The following is a 21989-nucleotide window of genomic DNA, read 5'->3' on the forward strand; positions in this document are numbered from 1 at the left end:
TCAAGTAAAAGCCTTTACTAGGAAGACAGAATGCAGAATGAAATCTGAGGCTTGCAGAGCCACACTCACATTGCATCCTGAAACCCCCTGTGACCACAACCGGCTTTAGAGTGGGTGAAATTCCTTGGGAATTCCTGGGAGATTCCTTGGTTACGGTGAAAACTTGTAACCTGTTTTATTGTATTTCACTGTACTGTAAAAAGGCGCCATCCTTCAGATGAGATGTAAAACCTAGTTTCCGACTCTCTGCGGTCATTAAAAATCCCAGGGCATTTCTTGAAAAGAGTAGGCGTGTTACCCTGGTGTCCTGGCCAAATCTGCCCTTGGGCTGTGTAAGTTATTATTATTATTATTATTATTATTATTATTATTATTATTATTATTATTATTATTATTATTATTATTGTATTAGTACATGCTGTTTGCACCTTCTAGGTGGTAGCTCCTTTGGCATCAGAATTATCAAGGGCACAAGGACACACATGGCTGAGCAGACTATTAATGTGAGCACATTTTGTTCTCTGGGGTCTATCCTGGAGTCAAATTACCAACAAATATTGATTAGTAATGGGCTATCTCACATTTTAACTATAAGAGAGATACCATACTGCCAATTCTAAATTCATGGGGGTGAATTAACAAGATTGATGGGAGAGGAGAGCACAATAATGTCAATTTGAAGAAAAAAAGTATTATGGGACACATTGATTAACCAGCTGAGTCAATCAATTACAAGAAATTAGATACCAGTGTGTATGATTGATTAACCAACTGAGTTAATCAGTTATAAGGAACAAAATACATGTATGCATGATAGAACCAATTCTGTACCTTATAATCGTTTCTTATCTTTATTGTAATGTTGACTGTTGTCTTAGCTGTTCAAACATGGAGAAGAAGGAAACTAACACATTTATCAACTTTGTACATTTGATCATAAAACCATAGGAATATTGACAATTTACTTAACTCTATGCACTCATCACCGTAATCACAAAACTCTCTCTGAGCTTCAGATCAGACTGTTCAGCTCATCATGTTTATCTGGATGAAAGGAGCTTTGCGACTGACAAAATTGCCTGGGTATTCTTCACAAGAGCCTGGCATGAACCTTCCTTCTTTTCAGAGAAGTCTTGTCCTCTTCATTTGTTTAATCCTATATAAAATTGGAAGTTCTTCTCTCATAAAGAGTTTTAGCTAAGGACTCGACTCTTTTTGTAAAATATATTTTAGATTTACACTTGCATCAGACCTTCCTCTGTAATTCACACAGATAAAGATAAGTTTTGAAAAACAACCTGTAATTTTGCCTATTTTGAAAATTTGACAGGGTGTTCAGGTACAGCTATTTGAGTTCACGAGCACAACAGTTGAAATCTGAGGTAAATTGGTTTGCACACTATCCATTTTGGTAGCAGAGTTTAATTTCTGCAGGATATACAGTATTGTCTTTAACAATACCAAAAAAAGGGGCAGATTTCATCAAGATCACATCTTTCCAATTTATTTGCGTACAGCTGTGCCAAGATCCAATCTGCCAGCCCTGCATTAGACAGAACAGAAATGGAAAGTAAAAAGTCATTTTGTTGGACAATTCATGTAATGCAATGAGTGTGCAGTCTTTGATCAGTGCCAAACAAACTAGAGATCAGGGTGACACAGGACCAAAGCAGAGCAAGAACACCTTGACCTTCTGTCAAATGAAAGGAAAATTTATCCTAAGTAGCCACGTGCCTTAGCATCACAGTGGACCCTTTTTGAAGACTAATAATGTTTTAACAAAACTATATTGACAGTGTCTCTTTAAAATTTGCAAACCACACTGACTAATGCACAGAAATAGCCTGTTGCCAAGGAGCTATGTGTCTTCCTGCTGTTTGAAAGGTAAGAGGGCTTCTTTGTGATGTCAAGTGATGTGGCAGAGAGGAAGAGAGTTAGACAGGAGGCTGGGTTTTCAGAGGTCTTTCCACTTTGACGGTGTTGGGGTCACACTCCAACATTTCTCGTATCCATTCATCGTCTAATGCTCCTTCGATGAACTCTTCAAGGCTGATAACGGCTGAAGGGAGAGAAAAAAGAGAGAGAGGGGTGACTTTTTTGTCAGCTGCTTTGTCGCAGACAAAACTTCACACACTCTTGCGAACAAAAACATGTTCTGCAGACTTCCATTCTTTTCACAGAGCAATTTGTGTGAAGTTAATTTTCATTCATACTTTTATACTTTCTTTGAGGACCAATGTGATGCACAAATTATTTCCTGTAGTTCAGGTGACATTGTAAAGGGAAGATGAGGTGTTCTGTCCATCATTGTAGGTTTGATAATGATTATTCATTATTCCTTTTTAAGCAAAATAAAAAACGGCTTTAAAAGCTGTCTTTGACCGTAGGAGCAGTTCCTCGGAAACTATGTAGACAGCCCTCATAAATGGTCAAAACCTTCCAAAAGATAAATGTGCTCTAGAACTTATTCATTAATTTTCCAACAGTACATAAAGACAGCAGCAAAGCCCATTCATGCACACTATTCACCAAGCATGTTCTGGCATCAGAAAATTAGATTTTTATAGAGATTAGTTTCTATAGTGAACTGGAGCATTTCTATAAAAAGCTTTAGGTTGTTTTCGTAAGACCAGTGTACTTTCATTATTCGGTGTTTCTGTGCACACAAAGGAACAAGGAGACAAGAATTAATCACGTACTGCAAAGGGCAAGTATAGAACGTTCCTGCCAAGCACTAAGCCTTGATTACAGCTGATTAAAACAGTTCTGCCTGTCAAGGACTGCCGAGTCTTCGCTTTGTTTATGAGGGTAAGACATAATCTCATGCAGACACTGATGGCCATTCTTACCAAGTGTTACGTCCAACCATATGCAATATGCGGTAGCTAAAATACACAAGGTGGTGAACATGGTTGACGATTCAGAATGCATTGGGAGCCACTGACTTCCAGTGAAATCTGTGACCTACTGCACTGCACAGTCTAGCTCCTCTCGATGCAAAGGAACCAGCAGCAACTCTGCTTATTCAGCCCACAGGGCAGTGTCAAGTGGGGAGTGGAACACTGAGCACTGACCTTTAGGTCAAATTCAGTTCAGTCCAGAATAATTCAGGGAAATATTAAGATCTGTGATTGTCAACACCATAGTTTATTTATATCGCTGTGTGCAAAGAGTAGGAAGGTAAGGTAAGAATTATAATTCTTCAGAGCGCTGTTACCAACAGCCTTAACAGATCTAGGCAGCTGCGATAGCCAGGCAGGTTTAGTAATGTCCAATATGTTTCTGGGTGATCAGAAAACAATCCAAACCTTTGTGTGTGTGTGTGTGTGTGTGTGTGTGTGTGTGTGTGTGTGTGTGTGTGTGTGTCTTTTTCTGTTTTGTTTGTTATTCTTTATTCCATTTTTTTATTATTTATTGTATTGTATTACTGTATTACTACATTTGTACTGTACTGTGTTGATTGTCCCTGGCTGCTGTAGCACTTGAATTTCCCACATGGGGTTAATAAAGTACCTACCTACCTTTTTGGGGGAGACTACAGAGACAGGGTGGGTCTCCATATATTATTACTTAAATTACTAATATATTATTATTACTAATTGTTAATAAGTGAGCCCACACTGGGCTCTCTGACCCAGTTTGTAACAATTGTTGTCAGAGTCTTCACCCCTTAGCATGAAACAAGATTGTTATTATGTACCTTGAGAAGTACTAGTTTTGAGAATTAAGTTACTTGCATTTCCTAAGGGATTTTTTGATCCCAGTGAACCCCAAAGCTCTTCACGCCTCTCCCCTTTCACTGAACCTGACGCACTCGCCATTCATGACCAGCAGCCCACTGCACTTCAGATCGGGGGGAGAGGTGAGAAACAGCCTCACCAGCTGAATTAAAGGGGAGGTCAGACTGCACAAGTCCCAAGCGGGGTGGGGGTGTTTCACTCCCCACTAGACACTGCCCTGTGGGCTGAATGAGCAGAATTTAGCCAGGACCCCAGGGTTAACACAAAGCCATGGAAATTTAAATTAATAATCTTATCTGAAGGCCTGTACCTGCTACAGTGCTGTGTGCCTGGCCCCCAATGTTTTCACTGTTTTGAAAATTCTGGTTCATAAGGAACCAACTCCACCTCAAGTAGCAAACTGTTTTCCCTGGGAGATCTCCCTTCTCAGTACTGACCAGCCTTGCTTACCCTGTGAGATCTGACAAGAGTCTACTACAGGACGGGGACACTGCTGTCAACTGTCAATTACTTTGAAATAAATGTAGGAAATTATTGCCCTCAAACATGCATCATGTTACCATTTCTGTCTTTGTCCAGTCTCACAAAGATTCTGCTGGTGCACTCTTCTGCAGTCAGAGGGTTTGCTTTAGTCAGAGAGGCTGCTAAACTCATCTTATACACAGCCTGCAAAGAAAGTAACAGAAATCAGCAACGGCAGTGATTCTCAGGAAATATGGTCATCTGGCTCTACCTAGTGGAGAAAAGCCTTAATCTAAAAACACTTATCCTGATTAAGGTCACATCAGCGTCTTTAATGCCCTTTTATTGTTATTTTACATTTTCTATGGGCAACAAAGAAACAACTTGAAAGATGTTTATCCCTTTTATTTTATTAGTTATCCCTTATTTTAGTAGTGCGATTATCACTAACAATACATGCACTAGACTTTTAAAGTGCTTTAAAAGCTGAATTTGTGTTCATTTTGTCTTTTTTATACTGTATATCACATCCCCAAGACATTGCACCATTGGAAAGCGTTGCTTTCTAGCTGTTTTTGACTAGATGTTTGAGAGAAACAGAGGAAGGACAAACCTTCATGATTTCCAGCATTTCTGATCGAGTAATGGCCCCGTCCTTGTCTTTGTCATACAGCTTGAAAGACCACCTCAGCTTCTCCTCCGGGGAGCCAGTGATCAGCATGCTTATGGCCGTGACATACTCTCGGAAATCGACAATCCCGTCCTGTGACAGAACAAACTGCTCAACACCACGAATAGAAAATGACAGTAATACAAACAGATAATGACAAAACTCAGTCTAGAGTTAAAAAACACTTGTTGCTGATAATGATCACTCTGGTAAGAACTGATCAAATTTACCAATATGTACTTATGGAGGGGCACTCTGCTGTGAGGGCACTAAATTCATCTTTTCAGTGTTCGTTCTGAGTGCTTTCTAACACCACTTGATTAAAGTCATCAAATTAATTTAAGAGAAAATACATCTGGAGTAAAGGACTTAAAGGTTTTTGAACAGTGACAGTAATTCATTTATTTTAATCAAGTCCACCGTAAAGCTAAGCCCTTATTTTCAAAAGCAGTTCCCAGCACACTCCAGTAACTCACCCCATTATTGTCCAGCGTCCGGAATATCTGCTCTGCGTATTCCGAGGAATCGTGGCCCACAGTTCCATTGCAAAAGTGTCTGCGGAATTCATGGAGTGTGATCAGTCCACTAGGGCACTCGTTGATGAATTTTCTGTGTAAATGAAAAAAATAAAAGAGATTTTAATGTGAATAACAAGTTAAACAGGAAATCCAACACAGCTGAAACTTTTTTGGGGGGGTGAAATTAAAGAAGCAATACTATAATGGAGGAGACCGTGGTAGTGCAAGGGTTGGCATTGCTGTTTTCCAGCACTGGGGTGCTATCTGTGGTTTCCACGTGCTCCCTGTGTTTGTGTGGGTTTCCTCCAGGTGCTCCAGTTTCCTCCCACTGTCAAAAGACATACTGGCAGGTTAATTGCTTTCTGTAAAATTTGCTCTGGTGAGAGTGTGTGTGTCTGTGTCTGTGTGTGCTCTGCAACAGACTCTCTCCCAGTGTGTATCCCACCTTGAGGCCTTTGTTAACCAGGTTTTTGTCCAGATTCCTGCACAACCCTTTACTAGAAAAAGTGGTTTAGAAAATGGCTGGATGGAAAAACACCTAGAGAGGAGTGTCATACCAAAGGCACTATGTTTAATACTTTTTCAATGACTGAATGCATTCCTGTACTTTCAAGAGATGTCAGCTACTGTTTGATTAAAACTGCTGCCAGAGAGGATTTGTAAAAAGGAACCTTTAAAACAGCTGAAACAGTGGTGCTCTTAAGTGCAGATTAAGAATAACATGTTTCAGCTTCATATGAAACTGTAGCTTTACTACAGGTAAAGCTACAGGTTTCATCCAGGTGGGGCTGCACATTGGTGGTGGTGGAGGGGATCCCCATTACCTGTAAAGCGCTTTGAGTGGTGTGTCCAGAAAAGCGCTATATAAGTGTAAGCAATTATTATTATTATTATTATTATTATTATTATTATTATTATTATTATTATTACACTGTCTCTGGCTGCCCTAATGATTGGTATCAGGACCAGGAGCACAAGAACAAATCCAAGGAGAAAGAACAAGGTCAGTACAGGAACAATGTTGGTACTGGATAGTCGTCTGTAGCCTTTATATTGTCCTCTGTCATAATTGTTGTCTTAAATGCTCATCAAGCTGTTTAATATCATGGATAAAATAAATCTGTGCTTAAGTGTTTTTTATCTCAGCTGTTTCAACAACATGCAATTTACTTCACATAGATATGATAAATTAACAAGGGGATAATTAAATTTCAGTTCTGAACTTTCAATGGCATGTTTTTTTCTGGATCAGGCCTCTGTGTTATCAGCTTAGAAAATCAAATTCAATAAATTGGAGAGGGCCATTTTAAAAAACGTAGTATGGATATTAGCCAAATGAAATGTAAAAATAATTTTGTCAAAAGGGAACAGTTCTGCTACAATTTCATTATGCTGGTAATTCTCCTACAACTTCATTAGCACTGTGTAAACAGTTATGGCAGCAGCTCTTTTTGCAGAGTGTTGGCAATTGTCTTGTTGTTCACACATCAGCAGCATTTGCAGAAAGCTTGTTTGCACACTGGGAACAGCTTTTGCAAATATTTTAAGAACTTCATATAAACTGCTAATTGCACTTTATCATCCCATCCATTATTAAAAGCTGCTTATTCCTGGTAATTACTGCAGCTACCAGGAGCTGGTCCCAGAGGCACAGGGCACAATGCAGAACTATGTGAAGATGCCAGTCCATCACAAAAAAAACACACACATGCGCACGCGCGCGCACACCCAAGCACACAATTTAGAGACACGAATTAACCGAATCAGGCATGTCTGAATGGTGACAGGGAAACCAGAGCACCTGGAGAATACCCATGTTAACACTGGGAGAACATGCAAACTCCACACAGAACGTGTCTCCATCAGGAATCAAACCCAGGACCCAACAACTATGAGGCAGCAGAGCTAACTACTACACTGTCCGCCTATTTAACTTTTCAGAGCTGAAATTCACTAAAAGAAACAAGAATCGAACATACTTATCTTGTCATCTTTTATAATAACACTTCTGAAATACTATTACTTGAATGTTTAAAATGTATTAACTTTGGTTGGCTTTTCTCAATTAAAAGAAAAAAAAACATTTTATTTCCAAAACATTGCAGTTTTGGATTCATATAATTGTTGTTGTTCATACAGTAGCAAGTGAAAGTATTACACATGATCTCAATTTAAATTGAGATAAATGTAATCATTTTTACTAAAACGTTGATGAGGAAAGCATGTATTTTTAAACATCAAAGTTCCCAAAATGAAAAATAATTAAAAGCTAAAATCAGTGTTAAAGGTATCTGTACATTTGTACATTTGTTAATATTAATATCTTTTAAGACACTTGAACCACAAAGTTGTCTGATTAAATAAAACATTGTTAGCACAATTCTAATGAATTATCTGCATTCTAGATTAACAGCTTGATATAGAATAAAATATCTGTTGTTATTCTTATTAATACCTACTGATATGTTATTACTTTAAATTGGCTCTAATTAAAATGCTGCTACAAAGACTTCAGATAAAAGCTAAATGAAAAGAAGCCATGTGCTCCCATAACAAGCTTAGCCTTCCAAGATAGACGAGTTTGAGCTAAGACTGCAGATTGAGAATTAAATGACGTAGAATGAAGACTTAAGTGTGTAACATACAGCTCACCTACAATTCCCACCTTTTAGATTGTACCAGCCATACAATCCAATATTTAGTTTTGTAATTCAGTAAAAAAAAAATGCTAACTGTACTGTAAGTCACTGCGATAAAGCTGAAATAGTTTCTGTCTACTTAAGCCTGTTTATACAAGATACAGTATTTATCTGATCTCAATCTGAAGCAGATAGAGGGAGCCAAGGCTTCAAACTAGTCTGTTAATCAAACAAAAAGCTCAACATCACTCTCTTCAAAAAGAGCAGCACACTTTTATTTTATGGATACGTAACTTGATATCAAAGGATATCAGAGTGACGCTCGATCATACAGTACCTATATTAGGATTAATTTGCATCCATGAATAAACTGAATACATATCATTTACGGTACAGCTATTAAAGGATACATGTAACATGTATGTTTGTGGATACAGTATGTGCATGTGCATATACTGTATTATTGTTTTTCTAGGATGTACTTACTAAAATATTGCAAATGTGCTTTGAATTAATTCCCATATGTTGTACGAAGATTTTTATTGAGCTCTGAATCTGTGCAACTCCTGCTTGGAGATGTGTGTTTGTTTGGCAAAATACATACAAATGCACTCATTTGCTATTTGAATTAATTTATCAGGTCAGTTATTTTTTTCCAGCTAGTAGCACTGTTTTGCACTGGTCCTCTGCTTGAAGGTGCAGTTTTGTCTGTAAGTGCTGAACTAGCTTGATCTGTAACAGATTCCCATTTAATTAACATAAATTCCTTTCCCCTGAAGGTGAAGTACACTTGCCTGTTCTTTCTCAATTTCTTTTAAAAATCGATTGTCTCAGTTTTATAAAGAAATAACAACCAATGTATTTGTGGTATTCTCAGCTGAACACATATAGCCCCAATCCAAAAATACATAGAACGTTTTCACCTGAATCTTTGATTTTTCAACCATGGTATGTTTCACAAGAGCCTCCATTTGACTTACTTCTGAAGTAGATTCAAGGATCACATCTCTAGACAGCATTTTGAACAGCATGAAATATGACATTCCAAAGATAAATACTCACTTTATTGTGCTCTTTAGAGTTCTTTGCACCTCTAAAGCTACCTACTGTACATGAGAAAAAAAGTCACACGGCAATGCCACTAAGCAGTGATAAACCTTTGAAAACTTGTCTTAAATGAGTGAGGGCATTTCTGCATTTGTTATGCATGCGTGTGACAAGTATCCGATTTCCTTCCTCTAGCGCAGGGACTATAGAGAAGGGATTAGAACCTGCCCTTAAGGGTGATATATATATATAGCAGTATAGTAATATGACCCCATGTGAAAACATAAGCACAAATACAAACCATTATGAGCTCTATCTTTCCTTCTCTTCAAAAACAACCACTATAATGGTAGTGAATCAATGTATTTGTTCTCAATTAATGTTAATACAAGTAAAAGTTTACCTATACCATTCATAAAGCTCCATGACGTAGGTCCCTCCATTCCTGCTTGGTAATGTGGCTGCTTGACCCATGTTCCACACAATCTTCTGCACGAAAAGCCCTATGGAAAAGCCCACACTTTATATATCAGCGTCTAGATTACCCTGAGCGCGTTAAATAGGACTTTCAGATAACCAGACGCATTTAACAAATTGGGTTTTAATGAACCTAATCTGCTACAGTAAGTGTGCAACATAGTGTTGTTAATGTAATTACTCCTAAAGATATCTAACAAGAGACTAAAGCAAAGGAACAAAGCTTCTGCTGGTGTTGGTCTTGTGAATTTCAATAACCACTAGAAAAATAATGAATAGCAACAAATTACTGGTTATGTTTCTATGAATGAAATAAAAATCACAAGTTATATTTGTATGTACCCAGTAATATCAACATACTATCATTTGTTTATTAGACACATACTGTATCGACACCCATTTCACATTAACATAATTCTGCCTTAATGCTGTTGTTCGCAAAACTGGGGACCATGGAGAAAGACAAAAGTGCTTCTAAAAAGCCCTTAAAAGATTTATAGTAATGAGTCCGAAATCCCCCTTTTGACAAATAATCACTGTTGCACTCATTGAGCAAAAAACCTCAACTAATTTATTTTTGTCATTTATTGTTGGCCAGTACTGTTAATAAGCGGCATGGTGGCGCAGTGGCCAGCATTGCTTCCATATCTGGGGTGCTGTCTGCATGGAGTTTGTAAGCTCTCCCCGTGTTTGCGTGGGTTTCCTGCAGCTGCTCCACTTTCTACCCACAGTCTAAAGACCTACTGGTGGGTTAATTGGCTTCTGGGGAAATTATCTCTGCTGTGAGTGTGTGTGCACCTGTGTCTGAGTCTCTACCTTTGATGGACTGGTGTCCCATCCAGGGTGTATCCGGCCTTATACCCAGGATAGGCTCCGACTCTCCCTCGACACTGTGTTGAATAAAGCTGTAAGAATACGGATGAAAGACCTGTTCATCCTGAACCGCATGTGTGCTTATAAGCACGCATGTGTGAATGTGATGTCCCTGTTGAAAGGGATATGATTAAAAATGAATGGAAGCACAAACATTTCACTCCGTTCACGACTTCTGCAGTATCTATTTGATCAACAACAGTCCATTTAAAATAAAGGGAGCAGTGTAAAAGCATAAAACAATTCCAAGGAATAACGTATAAACACTGTGGCTCCTGTTAAGAGATCATTAAAAGTAACAAGCATTGTAATTGATAAATTATATGACTTTGTGTAACACTTACTCCACATTCTGGAGGGGACTCATTTCATCCACCTTGTAGCGACCAGCTAACGGACAAGGCAGAAGACAGAGACCTAATGAATTAACAGGCAGCTGATGTGAATACAGATCCATTTATCCTGTTATCATTACGTGCAATTAAAACATCAGCTTTGATGACCCACAGTGCAGTTTAATAATGTGAATCACCCATTGGCACTATAAAATATGCACTGACTGCTGGAATCTTGATTTTACATTATACAAAAGGAAAGCCTCTCAGCTCATGACCTGATTTCATCAGGCGAAGTGTGGTGACTGCACTCAGAGGGTGAGGGTTTTTTCAGCAACTTGATTTCCCTAGGGAAAACTGATGATCACATGAGCCAGCATGTTCCCAGTTTTCCAAACAGTGCCACGAGCTCTTTAGTGAGCAAGTAACCAAGAACTTCATTTGACACTTCACCATATTGTGGCATCCATCTGTCCGTCTGTAACTCAACAATCCCTTAGAGCAATAACGTGTGATACAGGGCACAGACACAGGGGGCAGCTAATAGAGATTCTAATTTAGCTCAACAAGAGGAGCACATAGTGAAAGCCCATGAGGCCATAGACAGGACGTGCAAGCTCCGCACAGAAGGCATCCAAGGCTTGAATCAATCCCAGGAACCACCCCATCAAAAATCAGAAGCCCTTCGGGATCATACGTTCTCACCATAAGTTCTTCACATATACTATGGTAGCTTTCATAATTGATCAATATCATTCAAGTGTGCCTAATAACTAAAAAACAGGAGGTTTGGCGTAACCTACAGACTCAACATGGTTACAGACCCATGCTTGTGATTATGCGTACAGTTGCTGAAGCTGAATTAGTGGACTATAACAGTTTGTGCATGTTACAAGGTTCTCTAGTAGCTCTTTGATTTTGATTTGACTTCTGATTGAAATGTTTTCCATTATTAAGCACTTTAAACACAAAGAGTTTCGCATATCGGGAAAATAGGTAGACGGACACTCTTGTCATTACTGAGTTATTGCCGAATAATCCTCAGCACAGCCGAGGAGAAGGATGCAGAAAGCTGACCGGATCCGTCAACTTGCTTTACGGTATAAGGGACACAAGAGGGAGATACAATGTCACTGAATTCGCTGCTTCGTGCATTTCTTGGGACTTTCATAATCTAAAATACAGCTTTAAAATACATTTGCATTGCTGACCTAACATTACAAGTTTAATTTCTCGATGTGCTATCATGCTCAGGTGAACTAAACTGTTACTAATGTTACTAAACAGCTGGCGACTAATTTTTCGCCTCTTTGTAAATCGAAGCTGGTATAAGCAACGGAACTCCTATTCATCCGGGAACAGAAGAGGGTCACGACAACCTGGAGCCTGTCGTAGCAGTGTAGTTTTATTTTTATTCTTTTGTCTTTTCATAGCTCACCTGCTTGGAATATTTTTGGATAGACTATATGTGAGGGCCTGGCTCTCATCCCCCGAAATGCTACAAATAGCACGGAGGCTGGCCCGGTCCGTTTGACATTTCCAGACCACTTGATGATGCTTTTCTTCCAGTAAGAATCCAATATTTTAAAGAAATATTTATTCCCGCTCCCCAAGGAGAGAAAGGAGCGAAAACGCGGGCACTTGGAAATACACACCTGACCAAAGGCAGAGCATACAAGATGACAAACATCCGAAACGAGCCGGGACTGAGAAGCCGTGAGGCACCACCACGCCCCCATACAGTACCTCCCTCAAGGAACTTCCTCTTCTGTAAAACAATAACTAAAGGTTAAGGCAAACCTGCTGAAGCCACACCCTTCACCAGCTAGTCGCAACGAATGAAAGAAGGTACTACCGCAGGAATTAGTCTCCCTGTACTGCACATCCTGGAGCTCTTTGTCATACTGTGAGGAATGCAGCATGAGTGTGAATGAGTTCCGCGCTTTTAGTTTCCAAAAGTAGGCTGATCTGGAGGAGCTGTGTTTTATTTGCATTGACATTAATCGCGGGACTCTGCGGATCAGTTAATTCGACGGGAAAATGGCATCAGTCGAAACTCATCCGGAGAATTTCATCAGGTCTGCTCTGTCGGCCGACGCTGTCAGCCAGCCTGAGGACACGAGTTTAGCGCTGCCGACGGAGGAGAAGATCAGGCTGTGCGGCAGCCAGGTCAATGATAGGAACTCCCGAGTACAGCAACAAGTGCAGCTCACAATCAGAAGGAAATCCAGGAGGGGAATTTCCAATGGTAAGAGCTACAGTGGAGTAAAGTCCATACTTGCACTATGTGTCATGAGCTGGTGTGACAAACAACATTGTTTCATATGTTGGACTAAAAGCAATAAGTTTTCTTTTTACCTTAATAGCGCCCGAAGCTATTTAGTGCCTTTGTGTCTTACTTGCAAAGACGAGAACTCGTTGCGCTTTTGTTAATGCACATGAGCGACATTCTCCTGTAATTTTGGTATCTCTTTGTAAATAACCTGAAACTCGAGGCAAGTCCTTCTTCTGCGGTTTTTTGTGTGACGGGTTTAGCACCAGCTATTTTACATAAATAAGCATGGCGTGCGAATAATTCATCTGTACAGCAGAGAAGATAGCTCAGCTGTCTTGAATATTTTTAGATAAACTGTGAGCACCGGTCAGCATCACCTAAAATGCTACAAATAGCATGGAAGTCAGTTCAGTCCAAAGAATGTTTGACAAAGCTTTTCTTCCATTAATAATCCAATTTTTTAAGAAATACTTTTTCTCACTCCTAAAGAAGGTGAGGTCTTCTCCATGCATTTTATTCAATGGAATAAGTAATGGGTTTATTCCATGCTGAAAAGAGAAGAAAGAAAACACAACGTTTCGGCAATGGAGCCTTCTTCAGATGTGAGGCTCAACACAGCATTTAATTCAATAGTTAACTACCTTACAGACATCGCTCTTCTAAAGAATTTGAATTTGAAAAACAGAAAAGTTTCCTTTTCTTTTGTTATGACCTAGTTTAGCAGACACCCCTGGTCTCTAACAAGAGTGCCCTGTGGGTTCGATTTCTGAGGTGCTGTCTGCCTGGAGTTGGCATATTCTCTCTGTGTTTGAGTGGGTTTCCTCCAGGTGTTTCCCAGATACATGCTGGTACTGTAGGTTAATTGACTTCTGTAAAAACTGGCCCTGGTGTGACTGTGGGTGTTCTGCCTTGTGCCCAGTGCTTCCCGAATTGGATAAGAGGTTATTGAAAGTGATGTGTTGGTGAAGTCCAACTTTATTTTCTGTGTCCTTCTGCTGACGGTACTGTTACTGAATAGGATCGGCAAAATTATTTCCTTCTCATCTTTGATTCATAGATCATCGAATGTGTACCTAAAACTAGGTACAGTAAGTGATTCCAGTCGATGCTTTCTTTTTGTGATAGATGAAGAACTGCAGATCACATACTGTATACTGCAGTGTTACAGTATAGATTTCACGGAGGCTTTTAGGGTAAGGAAATGGAGGTCTGGCTGTTCTATAATCCTCAGGCTGTTTACCATATACAGATTTTTACAGTGTCGTTTTGGTGACAGATGTCTGTCTTAGCTCACTTGAGTTCTTTCACATCTTTATAAATACATTTTGTTAAGGGATTGCTAACTTGCCTGTTCCGAATCATCAATGTGCAGGATTGTCGATTTTTTTAGCTAAGTACTATATTATACTAATTTACTATTATTTGGGTACTCCTTTTCCATGTTTTCCATTATTGCTGTTTTTGTTTTTAATTCTGTATTGGATGTTGTTAATTTTTTCCAATCTTTTACTCAAACTTTTCAAGACCAATTACAGAATTATGTAACAATATCTATATTTTTTTATAGATCGTGAAGCATTTTGTTTTGATTTATTCTCTTGTACTTTCGTGTTCATATCCTCTCATGTTGTACCTGTTGTGGATTTGCAATAATTCTTCATTATTGTGTTTGTTGGTTTTCTGTCTTTTCATTCCCCCGTTCTGTGTCAAGTTGCTCAGCTGTGGTTCAGACAGATTCTTGTCTGTCCATCAAGGCGTGCCCTGGACAAAGCCTCGGGTAGCGCGCTCATCATTTAGTTGTGGTGATAACCTCGTCTGTGTGCTGTTCCACATCTTCTTTTCTTAAGCCTGATTGGATATGTTATTGGTGAGGTCTGTGCCAATCCATAGTGACTTCCACCTCACATTTGTTTTTCTCTTTCATTTGTAAAGAGTTTCCTACATCTGTTTTATTTCCTCCTCCTCTTGGCTCCTGGAGCAGCTCTTTATGAGGACGCCTGGTGGACAGCCAGGCCGTTTAGGCCCAGGCAATCGACACCTGGCGACAGCAAAAGAGAGTTTCCTCACCTTTCATCCCTGTATTTATATGCCATTCCAAGAATGGAATGTTCATAGTTTTTTCGGAACTGTTCTTAATTCGCAACTCCGTGTATAGGATTAATCCAAGGGTCCTGTCCTGGTTCTACCCTGCCTTGCGCACCCCATTGCTTTCCGACCCTGTGTTGAAAAAAGCAGTTAGATAATGGATGGCTGGAAAATTGCTGCTGTGAGCTCCTGGGCAGGGATGTCTGCCTGCAAGCCTGCAAGCCCTTGGAGTGACTTGAGGCTGAATTGAACTTACTGTGTTAACAAAGTTCAAAAACGTTTTTAACTTTTCCCTGATCTTCACGTGCTGGCTAGAAGACCATGATCTTCTTTTAATCCTTCCAGGAGTAGAACTGATGAGCCAGGAATTCTACCAAGAACATTTAAAAGACAAAACCCCAAACCTGTGAGTTTAAACGAAGTAAAACAAAACAAGCTCTCTTTGGTGATGCACTGGCATCATGAATGAATTATAATAAAATCATATACAGTACTGCATGCATTATCCCTAGGTTTGTATTGTATTTTATGTGGTATTTGTTATGTATGCATCATGGATCTTAATAATGATGTGGTTAACACCAATCCAAAAGACAAGTCGTTTCTATTTAGCTCAGATTGTAGAACATGTAGCTTAATGTTGAAATTTGTGCCTTACCTGAATCGAATGTCTCTGGGAATTTAAGGGAAAAAATAAAGATTTTGATCTTAAAAAGCCAGTAATCTCCCAAGTCCCTTGTCTAATGTGGATCTCGTAAAAGAAAAGGTAAATCATCCTATTAAATCTTGCGAGTTTGTTGTAGATTCATGCACCTACCATGTGCAGTTCATTGTATTCCTGTTTTTTATTTGTTGAGTTAATTTCTTAATAAGAAAATATCTTAATCACTTGTCACTCCTTACTGGACAGACATTGGTTGCAGGTTTTTATTAATGTAGCAGCTGAAGTATGTAGTCTAAGAAAGTCTAAGAAATGCTAATCCTTACTACAATTTGCTTACTTTTCAGTCTCAAGGACTAAGCATAAAAAGTAAAGATTGTAGATTTTTTTTTTTAAACAGCTTCCTGACAGTCTGCACTGAAGTGTTTTCCTGGAGCAAATAAAATACAACAGTAGCCTTTTTTTCATTAGAAATAAATTGCAAATTTTATGAGGGCTGAAAACGATGTGTTTTATTACAGTAGTACAGGAAGTGTTAGTATAGTATTGATCTTAATGAAAATAGCCGGTAAACATTGTTTGATAGTCTTGCTGAAATGAAAGTTGCGAATTGAAAGTGATAAGCAGCTACAGATAACAGTTACTGTACTGAGGCAAGTTCCTATACCCCAGTCCGGTGATTCTCAAATATAAATATTATATTTCCCCCTACGCGTCTTATAAATATTGGTTTGTGTAGCACTACTGTAGCATGAAAACCCGTAAAGATTCTTCAGATTTGCTCAGTAGCCAAATATACTGTATTACTCATGTATTTTTTTAATGTGGTTTTGATATGAAATCTTTAATTGCAGGGTCTCTTCAACAATCCAGCAGTTTCTCAGAAAACCGTTCCAGATCCGAGTATGAAAAGGAATCACTAACCAAATCAGAGAAGGTACCGATCAAAAGCTTTTATCATTGTCTTTGCCTACGTGAACATAGAGAATTTAATGTGGTGAAATTATTTCGGAAGAAAAAGTTTTTTTGTTCTTATCGCAGCTTTGACTGTAGCCTATGTATACTAATAACTATGAACTGCAGATTTTAGTTAACCAGGTGTCTCTCGCCTTGTCTACATTTATTAATATTAACAGTTTTTAGTCCATTTGAAATCATCCGCCTTCATTTCCAAACTTTATACAACTGCAAGACTGAATTACACCCATGTTAACAAAGATGACTCATCTTTCAGCAGGATCCCTAATGGAAGTAAAACTATGCAAACAGTTTTTCTGAATGCTGCATATGCAAATGTGTTTTTCACAAATGTGATATGCACATAACTCGTGCTAGTTAGTCTACATTCATTTTGTAAAGGACATCAAGATGTCCTGTGACAGTTTTTGTATTTTTCAGAAACAATTGCACAGCAAACACGAGGAAGTTATTTTCATTTCAATATAAGTACCGACCGTAGGAAATGAGTATCGCCCTTTTATCTTAGCTTCACAATCATGTTGTAATTCATGATTTAATTTTTGGGTCTCAGGTGAGTTAAATCCCTTATTTGCATCCTCTTAAAACGCCATTAAAATTGCAGGGATGAAATTTTTCCTTCAGGTGCTCAGATGATGAGTAATGGCCCTGATTATTTAACACAGTATTAAGTAAGGAAAGCTGTTGAGACAGCCATATTTAGCAACATGTCACCAGACAATGAACACTGTGCTGTCAGGTTCTTTGCTGGATTTTTGCCCTTAGTGATATGGACCAGAGAAGACAGTCTCACAGTCGTAAAGGCTTCGTGAAGCTGTTGCTAACAAATAGTATTGCTAATCTCTTCAGAAAGGCATTGCAACAATTTTGTTAGTATGCTGGAAGATATACTAGGAGCCTGCTACACCATAGCACCAGGCTGAGTGCTCTTGGTGTGAAAATATTCCTCACTGGCACTGACGGGAATGTGGAGCTCGGACTTGTGCGTGTTTGGAAAGGACAAACAAAGTCAGCTTTCTAATCCAGTTCCAAAATGTAATAAATTGGGAGATGTTTGAAATACGTAAGAAGAATCTTGTGCGTGAAAATCCAGTCTGCCTGGCCTGCCTGGTTTCTTAATACCTACCCATCTTTAATTTCTTTCACGAAAAAGCTGTCTCCAGCTTACATCACAAGAGACAAGGTTTCTGTCTGTTTGCTGCCATTGTGATTCACCACAAGGCAACAAAACGTCTAATGATACGAAAGCAGCCCTATCACATTGTAAACATGCTTTAGACCAAGCAAATTCAGCTACTACTGTATATTAAAAGTAAATATTTTCATTAAACCGACACATACAAGGCGACGTGCTTTTTAGATACCTTTAAGTTTTGCAAAAAAGAGCAACCTGCCAACCAACTCAGATAAACTCATCATAATTTCTATAGTTTCTCATTTGCTTGCAGTTGCTAAGCAAATGACTGCTTTTGTGTCACAATTTGAGCAAACCCAGACGCTGGGGTGACACCCCTACTCTTGTCGAGAAACACCCTGGGATTTTGAATGACCACAGAGAGTCAGGACCTCGGTCTCATCTGAAGGATGGTGCCTTTTTACTGTGTCCCTGTCACTATACAGGGACATTAGGATCCACACAGACCGCAGGGTGAGCGCCCCCTACTGGCCCCACTAACACCAGTTCCAGCAGCAACCTTAGTTTTCCCAGGAGGTCTCCCACCCAGGTACTGACCAGGCTCACACCTGCTGAGCTTCAGCAGGGTGATATGGCTGCTGGCTGTTTACTATAGATTTCAGTTCTGTACAAAGTTAGGACAATATTTATTCCAGTGCTCTATGTGCTTGTCTGCATGACATCTCAGTGGGCCTTAGAGTGTCATAGTATTAAATAAGACTACTTCAAAACCATCCAGGGTCCCTTTTGGCTAAAAAATATCCTTTAATAAATCTGTTACTACTATATTCTGCTGATGTAACATCAATGTCGTGTCATTCCTCTTATTTAACACTTATTAAGACACATTCCTAGACTGATGATAACAATAATAATAATAATAAACTTTATTTTAGATAGCGCCTTTAAAGGTTGCTTCTCAAAGCGCTTTACAGAATGACAAAAGATGAAAAAAAGTAGTAATATTAATGAGTTGCTCTTGTGACTGCCAGTTTAGTGTACTGCAAGTGTACTTACATTTTTGTAACACAAATGCACGTTTTGCAGCTACGTTCCACTGTGGGCTATGAGAATGGCTTCAGTACTGGAAGAGCGTGTTCCTCCGGCCAGGTGCTGAAAGAGGGCACGACGCGGCCGTTCATGAGAGTGGAGGTTTCGCCGCAGTCCAGCCCAGAAGTGCCGCATTCCCGGTTCGCCCAGTCGAGCCTCCACTACAGGATGGGGCACGGGGGGGTGCACACGCTGCCGGCGAACCAGGTCTTCCTGAACCGCACATCCGAACTGAACCGAGCGCAATCCGTGGGCGCTGCCCAGCGCTGCTACGCCCATTCGGAAATACTGAGCAGCCGGAAGCCCAGCATGGCCCGGGCCAAGCACCTCGGCAGGAGCCAGTATCAGAGAGGGAGGCCCGGTCCCCCCTCGGATGATGGGGTCTTCCTGCCCAATTTCTCCGTGGCGGCCGAGAGCCAGAGGCCCGGCACCAGCCACAGCATTCCCAACGTCCTGGAGGTGGCCAGGCCGGGAGCCAGCATGCGGCAGCACTGGCGCCACGGATCCGCGCTCCACGCCCATCAGAGCACGTGGAAGCAAACCTTCGTCCAGCGGGAGAGCAGCCAGCGGCGGAGTACCAACCGCGGCTCCGGCCCCTCCTCGCTGATCAGCATGGAGCTCGATGGGAACGCCAGGAGCGCAGCTGCCGCTCAGGAAAGAGCCACCGGAGCCGAGATCCTGAGGAGATCTGTCAGCGAAGTGAAGGCGCAGTAGGTTTCTTGAACTGTCCTGCAGTGAGCATTATGTATAAAAAAACATCTACAGGATTTTTTTGTAGTATTGGGTTTCAGGTGTGATGCCAGGAGTTTCCATACAGATTTTGCACTGCACCACCTAGAGGGTACAAGTGGAAAGTATGTGAACGTGCGTTTAAAACTGATCACATTTAAAAACAGGCACGTTTTCCCCAAAGGGTCGTGGGAGTATGTTGCAGACTGTTGTGGCCGCCTCGAAATGTTTCATTTGAGAAACGGCTGGATGAACAATTCATTACTATTGAATGGGCTAGAAGGGCCTAATGGCTTCTCTTCATTGGCCTTCCTTACGTTCTCCTGCAGATCTGAACCTTTGCCTTTGTTTAAATCCTCAATTTCTTATTTAAATCTATTCTTTCCATTCTATCTGATCTGTTCTGCAAGAGATCTGATTTTGCAAATATTTTTAATACAGTTTATAACAATTAAATGTAGCCTGTAAGGTGTTAAGGTGTTTATTATAAATTACTCATTAAATTAGGTTTTACCACATGACCTTTTACTCTCAGTTCTGTTTCAGCGCAGTATATGGTGAGTGTTGTTTTATGGGGGACAAAGCCCTATTATTTGATATGCCTGGACAGTAATAGGATCTTTGAATAAGGAGTAGGCAAAACAGACACACTCACATAGCCATAAGATAAACATAAGTGCTCTTTATGTAAAGTCTGTGAGGCAATATGAATCAAGAACACAAAATATAACTTAAGCTCTTCCATGAACGTCTAACTAGACGTCTTCAGTACTTCTCTAAAGTACAGCAGGGAAGCTAAGCTGGTTTCAGTCTCTTCTCTCATAAACTTGTTTTTTTTTAAAGAGTTAGACTCAGGGAATTCCAAACACTCCCACTTTTAAGCCCCCTGGATGATCGCTTTCTTCTGCTCCTTCAGTTATGGTGCAACACAAATCCGGGATCCGCTGGCTCCCATGACCGCTTCCACTCACTGGTTTTAAGTGTCAGCCAACCAATTGTTTTTCTCCAAGAAGTCAGGTGACTGAGGACAGCAGGTCATTCCCTATTACCTTCTGGGAAATATAGTTCAGACAGATTCTTATGTCTTATGTTGGCATACCGTATGTTAAGAATCAAAATGATCTCTTTTTCATTGTGGATAATTATTTGAGAATATTCCAAACTTTAAATAATTTCTGGTTTCTCATAGGAAGGCAGAGGGACAGATAACTGAGCTGACAGTGGATAAAGCAGTGAATCTTCTCACTCATAGAAGCATAGAGATGCAGATTTCTGCTGCCAACGTCATCCAACATCAGTGCTTCTTAAGCAGTGAAGCTAAGAAAGTGGTAAGATATTTTGTGTGTTTGTGTGTTGCTCATTGTGTGTTTCTCATGGGCATGTTCTTACAAGTGTATTCTAGCTGCTTTTCAACAGGTATGTCACAAAATGCAAATTAATTAATGCATACATCTATAATCTTAATAAAGTCTATAACAATGTTTGCCATTGTTATCTTCTTTCAAAAATACCAATTGCATTGCATCTGAAGATTTATTTATAGCTAATCACGCAGGCAAAAATATTTATTGGCTAATAAGACAGAAAGCACACTAAAAACTTCTAACAATGCAGTTTTTGAGCAAACATCTTTTGGGCAGAAATAAGACAGTCTTAAGCTGGAATAGTTCACAGAAAATTCTGAATTCAAACAGTATTGAACTACAGGGATGAAGAATGGGCTTTAAAGGTAGAGCTTACAATTAGTGAAATAAAAGCTATGAACACAGCAGAAGTATAGAAATCACAGTCATTCAAGAGCTAAAGATTACGGTTTGAAGTGAGACTAGGGGAGGCTCAAGAAGGGAGTCTGACATGGTGCAGTCCTGATCTTTCCAGATATCCTGTTTCAGCAACAGGGGAAGAAGAGAGGAACAAATGCAATAGGCAGGAAATTGAAGAAAAGGAAAAACCAAGCAGCCAGCAGAAGATCAGACGAGTTTATGGAATTCAGGGGTATAAGGAGAGGAAAGGGTTTGGGGGTGGCAGAGTAACAAAGGAAGAGAAGATATAGGTAAGGACAGGCATCTTAAAGTGAGCAGTCCAGCCAGTGAAGAGGGTTATCATAGAAGACACCAGGCAGAGAGAAGGATAGGCAGGTCTCTGGAAGAGCTGAAGAGGCATGCAGTGTAGGGGAGAGCTGCAAAGGAAACAAGGTTTTGCATTGTTGAAGACTTTGTTTAGAAAAATAAGTGTCGGGAAAGAAATGTGCAGGGGACAGCAAAGCAAAAAATCAA

General features: G+C 39.9%; 2 protein-coding genes across 4 annotated transcripts in view; one reads left to right on the forward strand and one right to left on the reverse strand.

Moving 5' to 3' along the window:
• Window positions 1–832: 832 nt before the first annotated feature.
• Window positions 833–12515, reverse strand: LOC148655345 (guanylyl cyclase inhibitory protein). The gene is made up of 7 exons (XM_088645898.1): window positions 12417–12515; window positions 10370–10458; window positions 9480–9579; window positions 5349–5481; window positions 4816–4965; window positions 4301–4406; window positions 833–2059 (listed from the first exon to the last, which is right to left on the reverse strand). Exons 1-7 carry the CDS (start codon window positions 12449–12451, stop codon window positions 1935–1937), a joined length of 738 nt encoding a protein of 245 aa, XP_088502024.1. The 5' UTR covers window positions 12452–12515; the 3' UTR covers window positions 833–1934.
• Window positions 12516–12595: 80 nt separating this feature from the next.
• The window catches only part of pkp2 (plakophilin 2), a 32118-nt gene continuing 22724 nt past the window's right edge, over window positions 12596–21989 (forward strand). For 2 of the 3 annotated variants that reach the window (XR_015941247.1, XM_088645895.1), the window contains exons 1-4: window positions 12604–13009; window positions 16637–16719; window positions 18982–19694; window positions 20903–21041. Coding sequence is in view for 2 of the 3 variants with exons in the window: in XM_088645895.1 (XP_088502021.1) it covers window positions 12802–13009; window positions 16637–16719; window positions 18982–19694; window positions 20903–21041 (1143 nt within the window). In the remaining variant the exon portion in view is untranslated. Of the gene's footprint in view, window positions 13010–16636; window positions 16720–18981; window positions 19695–20902; window positions 21042–21989 lie in introns of all 3 variants that reach the window. The other variant, XM_088645897.1, reaches the window with a different exon arrangement.

This window comes from Lepisosteus platostomus, chromosome 9 (genome assembly GCF_059453375.1).
Source record: "Lepisosteus platostomus isolate fLepPlt1 chromosome 9, fLepPlt1.hap1, whole genome shotgun sequence".
Taxonomy (NCBI): Eukaryota; Metazoa; Chordata; class Actinopteri; order Semionotiformes; family Lepisosteidae; genus Lepisosteus; species Lepisosteus platostomus.

Coding starts and splice junctions, on each gene's coding strand:
- LOC148655345 (XM_088645898.1), bottom strand. CDS start 12,451: ATGTTTGTCATCTTGTATGCTCTGCCTTTGGTCAG. Junction 9,580..10,369: donor GGGACACCAGTCCATCAAAG/GTAGAGACTCAG, acceptor GCTTTTCCATAG/GGCTTTTCGTGCAGAAGATT. Junction 4,407..4,815: donor AAATGCTGGAAATCATGAAG/GTTTGTCCTTCC, acceptor CTTTCTTTGCAG/GCTGTGTATAAGATGAGTTT.